The 8,202-nt window shown below is 44.7% G+C and overlaps 1 protein-coding gene across 2 annotated transcripts in view; it reads right to left on the reverse strand.

The window, feature by feature from the left end:
* LOC147435883 (P-loop containing nucleoside triphosphate hydrolases superfamily protein) overlaps nt 1-7,875 on the reverse strand; it is a 29,139-nt gene extending 21,264 nt beyond the window's left edge. The window contains exon 1 of one of the 2 annotated variants that reach the window (XM_086488800.1): nt 7,595-7,873. In XM_086488800.1, the coding sequence (XP_086344926.1) occupies nt 7,595-7,822 (228 nt within the window). In that variant the 5' untranslated portion in view covers nt 7,823-7,873. Of the gene's footprint in view, nt 1-7,594 lie in introns of both variants that reach the window. The other variant, XM_086488801.1, reaches the window with a different exon arrangement.
* Between the last annotated feature and the right edge of the window lie 327 nt (nt 7,876-8,202).

The following is an 8,202-nucleotide window of genomic DNA, read 5'->3' on the forward strand; positions in this document are numbered from 1 at the left end:
CGAGATGTGAGAACCCATTAGAACCACCTTCGGATGACCAAGGGTGACACCTTGCAAGGTGGAAAGGTACGTAGTGTACAGTACGGTTTAGGTACATACGGAACGTACTTCCGTACTGAACCAACCTTTAGGTACGTGATAGGTATGTACCATTTGTAAAAAAAGAAAATTACACTAAATTTAAGTTCACAGACCTTTCAAAAGAGAGTCTTTTGTAATCCTGGCCGATTAAAAAAGCCTAAGGCTCTCTCCCCTTCACCCTATTATCCCAATCTGAAAGCACCCCTACGCGAGTGGTCCATGGAGAAAACGTCCCAAAAAAAAACCAAAAAAAACACACCAAAAAAAAATAAGCCGTACGGTACGTACTGTACCGTGCCGTATGGCTGTACCGTACGGAATCGTTAGGTACGTACGTACGGATTCCACCTTGACACCTTGGATGCTTACTGTGAAAGATTTTGGGATACTTTCCTTCCGACCTCTTCTTTCACGAAGATCAGTTTTAAGGAGCAAATTGAGAGGTTTTGTTGTGGACTCCCCCAAGAAATTCGAGACCTCTGCCCTGAGAAGAAGTCAGAGTCCATTCAACGATTGATAGGACATGCTAAGCGGGGATTCGTTATGCATTGGGATAGCTTGACTTACCCACCAGATGAACCTTCAATAATTCAGAATAGAAACAGACGACAGACAGATTCACGATCTCAATTGATAGAAGACCAAAGAGATGAATATTTCAAAGCAGGAAAGTGTTTTGAATGTGGAGAACAAGGACATATCGCTACACAGTGCCCCAACAAGGCACAAGAATAAGGATGACTGACAGATGGAAAATACAGCGGAACGAGGAGATACTCGTTTCCAGAATAGATTTTAGATAGAACATTATGGATGAATTAGCATTATGAAATAACACTTTCTGGAAAATGATTTTGTTTTCTTTTTTTTTTTATGAGACCAATGTTGTATGGAAGAACCAGTTATATCTGAGCATATAACACAATTAAGAATGAAATGATGATGATAACTTTGGAGCAGTGATAGCTCCCATGTAAGGTGCACCGGAATGAATGTTGAACTTTGCTCAAGATGAGTGCTTCGAACTGTGCTCAAGGTTCCTTTTACTTATGGAAGGGAGAGCCTTCCGTTCTTAATGAGAGTGCAATGGACACAAACAAAGTGAATGGACACAATGAATGGAAGTGCATGAGACTAAGAGATAGAGAAGAGAATACGACACCAGAGACATTGTAAAACCCTCCTCCGAAGGCCCCACTCTCTATGGCTAGAGCGGTCTACTATTGATTGCACAAATCTCTACAATGCTTTGGACTTGCCGACAATGTCGATGACGATGAGGACGACGAGACGGGCTGAAATCTGAAAACGCTAATGGCTGAAATCTGCAAATCTTTATCTGCTGAATTCTGACTCTATGTCGGGGATGATGTCGATGGCGACGATGCGACGACGACGTGCTGAAATCTGCATTTTCCGGGCTGAATCTGCAAACCTTGCGGGATCTGACCGTGCGGTAAGGGATCTGCTGCGGGAAGGTGAGATCTGCGAGGTTCGGGGGTTCTACTACGGGTACTGACTGCTGAAAACTGAAAACGCTGAGTCTAGGGCTGATTCTCTCGCGAAGATCTGCAAAAACGCTGAGGTTGATCTGCAAACCAAAAACGCTAGGGCTGAATTTCGTCTTTTGTTGCTGCCGGTTGTCTTGCAATGCAAAACGCTAGGCTGATCCGCTATGGTTCTGTCGCCAGGCTGATGCAGATGCAAAAACGCTGGCTGATCTAGGTTCTTGATCCAAAAACGCTAGCCCATCTGTTGTGGTGCAAAAACGCTAGAGAACTTGGGGTCCTGCTGAGAAGTTGCTTGTGAGCAATGCTCCTGCTGCCTCTTCTGCCAGAAAGTGATAGCGCTAGGTTTGCTTATATACAGACTTAGAAAAATTGCCCTACCTACTTTCCCACAAAAGTCACTTAAAAATAATAAGTGAAAAATGTCAAAAATAGGGAAAATAGGTCTATGCACTGTAAAAATGCTACTGATGGTTTTTGATTGGAATCTGATGGTCATGCTATGTGCAACCAGAGGTTATGCATCTAATCTAAGAGTCTGGACATGCACGGTCTGCGAACAGACTCACAAAGTGCCAGAACACTTCCTAAGCTACACTGACTTGACTGAACTGAACCCTGGTCATGCTGTAGCTTGTCCACGGGCACATAGGGTTGGATGTGTCACGTGACATCCCGAATGAACCTGAAGTGAAAGAGAGCGAGGAGATACTCGTTTCGGAACAGATATTGGCTTTCCAGGGAAGGAAAGAGAAAGGTAAAGTGAACGGTGGTTCTTAGTTAAGAACCATCCGGCATTAAATGCAAAATGGATGGATGAAGAGAACCTAGTAGATACTCCTCAGATTTGGAACTTTACCTCGACGCTTTTGGTCTAGCTGCGGCTATTCCAAGAGTTTCCACAAATCAGCAGGCTGAATCTGGTACATGCGGGACTGCACAAGAGGGGAGTTACTCCACTCCTTTGTCACAGATTACGAGCATAGAATAAAGTCATTGATTTCCCTTCGGACTTCAGGGATACTGAAGTGCTGACAGTATTCTGCTCGATAATTTTATAAGAGAAGTACTTCGACATGGGATCCCCACAAATGATTACTCGCACACGACAATGCTTGAGTGGAATGATTGACCAAATGACTGCAGCATTTCAGTCTCAGAATCCATGGACGTGATTGCGATATGGGATTATTTAAATCGACATCAATGAGGTTCAGTGCAGATATAGATGCAATTGCTAAATACATTGCCAAGAATCACGGTCCTAGATTCTATGGATGAGAATGTGATGTGATCTAAATGTAATCTGATTGTGATGTGATTGTCGTCTTTGTACAAGTGCTGGATGTGTGTTGTCTAGTGCGTTGGTACTTAGAATCAGTGTCTATTGGATTGGTTTATGGCCTCTGTCTGTTTTGCAGGCGTAATCGAGGGCGATTACAATTCTTTCAAGAGGGGGATATGTCACAAATTGATGATGTGGCGGTACTACCCGGACACGCAGCTTGCAAACGTGGCAGAACAGTACAGACTTCCCTAATTTTGTGCTCACTACTAACGTGGCAAAACAATACGGGTTTCCATGATTTGCACGGATAGTGCTGACGTGGCAGCTTGTACGGAATTCCGCAAATCACGCTAGCTGCTTTTCTGGCAGTTTTTTTGGAACAAGTTGCTTTTGGGACTATTTGCTTTTGAGTTTTTAAGCTTTCGGGGCTGTGCTTTTGGCATCCCTTGTAAGAATAAAAGACCCAAGGGGCCTCACTCTCAAGGGCATCTGGACGCGGAGTCTGAGAGCAGAGGACCCCTAAGGGAGTTGTACTTTGCTCAAGATTTAATATAATATAGAAAATACCGAAAGGGGCGCAAGGTTTTGGGGCCAATACCTCTAGGCATGGAACTACGCCAGGCCGTGTCGTCTCGAATTGAATTGTGATTTAAGGTTGTGAAGTATTTTAAGTGAATCTCTCGTCGCCACAGATTCTAGACTTGGGGTGCCCAAGTTTGTTACAATTGCCAAGGGTTATAGACAAAAGGAAGGCATAGACTTTTTTCACCGGTGGTGAAGATGACTACCCTTCGTGTATTGTTTGCTTTCACTGCACTCTTGGATTCAGAGTTAGATCAGATGGATGTGAATACTGCTTTTCTTCATGATGACTTGGATGAGGAGTTGTACATGGAACAACCAAAAGGTTTTGTTATTCTAAGAAAAGAGCATTTGGTATGCAAACTAAAACACAGCTTATATGGGCTCAAACAAACTCCAAGACAGTGGTACAACCTTCATGCTCAACCATGGATTGAAACGCGGTCATTGTGATCATTGCTTGTACACTAAAAAGGCTGATGATGGAAGACTTATTGTGCTAGTCCTATAAGTGGATGATATGCTGATTGCACAAAAGCATAAGAGTACTTTGAATGCTCTTAAAAGGCAATTGAGTTCAGCCTTCTCAATGAAAGATTTGGGGATGGTTGAACACATTTTGGGCATGCGGATTAAAAGAGATAGAGAGACGCACTTGTTGTTTCTCTCCCAATACAAGTGCATTAGCAAAGTACTTGACAGGTTTAATATGGCTGATGCTAAGCCTCTTGGTGTGACTTCACCGCCACAGACGAAGCTTAGGAAAGCTGATTGCCCAAAGAATGTAGCTGCAAATGCTACGAAGGGTATACCTTATGCATCAACAAGTGGATCTTTGATGTATGCCATGGTTGCACATTACCGCCACATACAAAGCTTAGCAAAGTTGATTGAATGACCCTCGGAAATTTTTTAGCTAACTTGAGTTGTTTTGCAGATATGCTATAATCGCGGACGAATACTTTCTTTCAAGAAGGGGGGATGTCACAAAATGCTGACGTGTCAAGCCACTGAAGAACGGAGCCAACCTGCAGATCCTCGACTAAGGGGCCTAAACCCTAGAAGAAGTAGAAGCAGCAGAAGAAGTTTCACCAGCAGGCAAAGTCTTGACAAGTGGCCTATTTTTAAAAAGGAGTTCCCACCAACTTATGGGACCCCGTTCGATGGGGCCCATGTGACCTAAAGAGATTAAATAAAGTAGGACCCACTTACACACACACACACACACACACACACAAATCACGTGGAACCTGTTGACATGGCAGCTGTATGGATGCACGTGTTTTGCATTGCAGTGCAACGTGGCAGACTGTACGGAATTCCGCGTTTCACGCTGGTGGGTGACAATGTGACATGAAATGTTTCGGGGTTTCATGCGTTTCTGAAACATTTCATTTTGAACCTCAAAAAGCGAAACACGGGTTTCGTTTTACATGTATGTACCTGTAATTATACAGTGAATATACATACAAATTCACTTGTCAAGACGTGTGAAGTACCAAAATTTAGATGTGAAACTTGAGTCACGAGTGAACAAGGTAAGTCAGAAGCCAACCGCAGCAACATAAAGGTAAAGACAAGGGGACCAAGCTGACGCGTAAGGTTCACACACACGCAGAGAAATTATTCGATGTGTGTGAGGCTCCAAAAATCTATTGATTTTTTGAGGTGGCCTCTCTACATGGCTTAGAAGATCCCTAAACGCGTGGTTTGAGGTCAACTAGTAAAAAGGGGGCAAAAAAAAATCAATTCGTTTTGCTCGTTTCGTCGAAATGTTTTGGGGTTTCGGGGTTTTGGAGGGCCGAAACGCGTTTTTATGTCAGTATGGTGGGTGATGACATGGCAGGCTATACGGAATTCCTGAAATTGTGCTAGAAGCTTTTGGACAAGTAACTGCTTTTCATGGCCAAGGGCCTTTAAATATGAGCCAAGGGCTCATTCTCTCACACTTCCGGGTGAAGGTGTAGGGATTGGAGTACCGGCGTAGTGAGCTCAAGCAATATAAAGAAATACCGAGAGGGGCGCCAAGGTTTGGGGCCAATGCTCTCTTGGAGTGGAACTCCGCCACTCCCCATCTCGTGTCGTGCATCTCTTTCAATTCAGTTGTTATTTGAAGTGCTTAAAGTTGTTCAATCTGTTCTTTTCCGTTGGCACGTGGTGCTCGTTCCTATGAGGCCGGTAGCTGCAGACTACTGGATATACCTCGGATTTGCTACCCTCAACTTTGTACCTTAGAAGAATGCCAACTTGAGCATCGATTGCCTTTTAGAAAACTTGAACTGTAGACCACAATATGTCCAAGAATCCCCATTTGTGAACAATGAACACATCACGTCCAAAATAGTCAAAGATAATGAACTATGGAACACATCATGTCCATAATCCGATCAACAACAATAGATTGGTGCGCACTCATCCATAGTGTTTTAGATACGTTTGATTGGTTACGGGTTCAAACACCGATAACTTGAACTCCAATACAAGGGTCCAAATTGATTATACACAGCACTGTTTGTCCCTCTCTACCACTCACAAGCCTCTCTCTGGCTGAAGCTAGTGGTGGCAACCACCTCTTGACTGGCAATCTGGTGTCGTAGCCATTGTGGTCGCCACCACATGTGCCATGCCGATCTCCTCTGTCAAATCTTTATCACCGTTATCTCTGTTCAGCTTGTCTTGGCCTTTGTCCTCCTTTGAATTCCTGCTTTTGTCTTTGGCTTCAAACTCTCAAGCCAAACAAAGCGTCACGTCACATTTATAACAATTGTTGTCGGACCTCGTGGGTACCGAGGCAGCTAACTGAGTACTGGTACTACCGTCCTTGTCAAGCTTGCCTTTACCAGTGTCCTCTAGCAAACTGGTCCATTTGCTTTTGGCTTCACAATCTCGAGCCAAACAATTTGCCGGTTTCCTTGAGAGCTGTGGTTGAGCATAGGCCACTAACTGGATGGTTGATCTACTGTCCATAGCCATTTGTTGGTTTTGGTCAATATTGCAGCGGGCGCTCAAGCAAAGGGGCCCATACTTAAGTTAAAAGATCTGGAAATCTTTGGGTTCCTTCTTGCACTCCAGGTGGTGGCTGCAACAATTTCACCAAGTTGCTTCGCCCTAAGCTGATCCACTTTCACACCTCTCCTTCCAAGCCGGTCCAAAAGCTGTAAGATTTGCACCAAAACCGCTCTCAACTCCTTTATTGCGTTTGCAAGCCGCTTTCCAAATTCCCTCCTTCCAAGCCAAGTTGAGTTTCTCCCTCTCTGTAGGAGTCAACCTTCTAATACAAAACCGCTTGCACCGTTTCAAAATGCTACAGTAGACCAAGGGAGGAGGTCGCGAGGGGAGAAGACAAAGGAGGCGTTTGAAACGCCGCTGGCAAGGTTGGAGGAAAGAGGAGACGGCGCCATCTAGTGCAAGGGCCGGTAGCGTTTAAAAACGCTCGTCGCGAGGGGTCCCTTGGGAAAATTCACCGACGCTACAAAGGAGCTGCAAGGCGTCGCATTTCACAACGCACAGGGGGAAGATCATTGGCATTGACTAGACCTCTGTCAACGGCATTTCAAAATGCTGCGACGGCAAGGCAAGGGGTTAGGCACCCGTCAATTGCTGGCAAGGCTAGTGTTTTAGAACGCAAGGGGTTGAGATAGTTCAACTCCAATAGGTAGAATTTCCAAAACGCAAGTTGCAGAGGGTGATGACAACGGCAAATGGGTGAGGGTTGGTGAGGGCTTTCCGCGGTTCTTTCTCTCGGGATTGTGTTCCACACAGATGAAGATAAAAAAACAATATGCATTACCAACGCCATGAATGTCATCTGGCATATCATTGACTATCCATACTTTGACAAAGCTCAAAGTAAAGGGAGTGCAAAGAGATCTTTCTTTTTAAAATAAGACTTCAACAACCTCTCTTGGTGTCAATGGCACAGCAAACTGAACATGTATGATAATCCGTGACTAATCAGAGAGGATAGTATCAGAATAACAATGATAGAGCACACCATGAAGAAGCAACCACATAAATCTTCCAAGTGTCAGAGCAAGTTGTCCTGACTTCCAAATGGTCATAACCCTCTCTCTCTCTCTCTCTCTCTCTCTCTCTCTCTCTCTCTCTCTCATACACACACAAAAAGACGACATACATGGGCTGCGAGAAGAGAAGCAATGGTCTTTCCAGAGCCTCCTTTTCCAAGGAAAGTGACGAGCTTTGTCGTGCCCTGTCGTTGCTGCTGCGCATTCGCGAAGACTAGACCTCCAGAAGGCCGAGCATTCTGCTTGCGAGAAGCAGCACCGGAAACAAGCCAGTAGGGCCATGCTTCGCTCATGCGCAGGGAGCTAGTATCAAGCTGATGTAGTCTCAGTCCTTCCATAGCGCAATGTGTGCGCGCTCGTGCGCGAGAGAGAGAGAGAGAGAGAGGGAGGAGAAGTTTTTTACCTTGACTAAAGGAGCAAGCTTAGCTATGCCATGTGGCGATATGTGATTGGTTAAATGAGGATGTAGAGAGACAGAGAGAGAACAAGGTAATAAAAGAGAGAAAGAGAGAAAAGCATGGGGTGCTTCTAAATGAGGATGTAGAGAGAGAGAGAGAGAGAGAAAGAGAGAAAAGCATGGCGCATTTAGAAAACAGAGCGGTCGAAGTGGCCAACCAACTTATATATAGTAGCCGTGCAACACTGTTTATTTCCTTCTAGCGCAGAGAGAGAGAGAGAGAGAGAGAGCAATTGACGTAGCACACCAATTGACGCACTG

The sequence above is a fragment of the Adiantum capillus-veneris genome, chromosome 18 (genome assembly GCF_014529385.1).
Source record: "Adiantum capillus-veneris isolate H3 chromosome 18, ASM1452938v2, whole genome shotgun sequence".
In the NCBI taxonomy this organism is placed as follows: Eukaryota; Viridiplantae; Streptophyta; class Polypodiopsida; order Polypodiales; family Pteridaceae; genus Adiantum; species Adiantum capillus-veneris.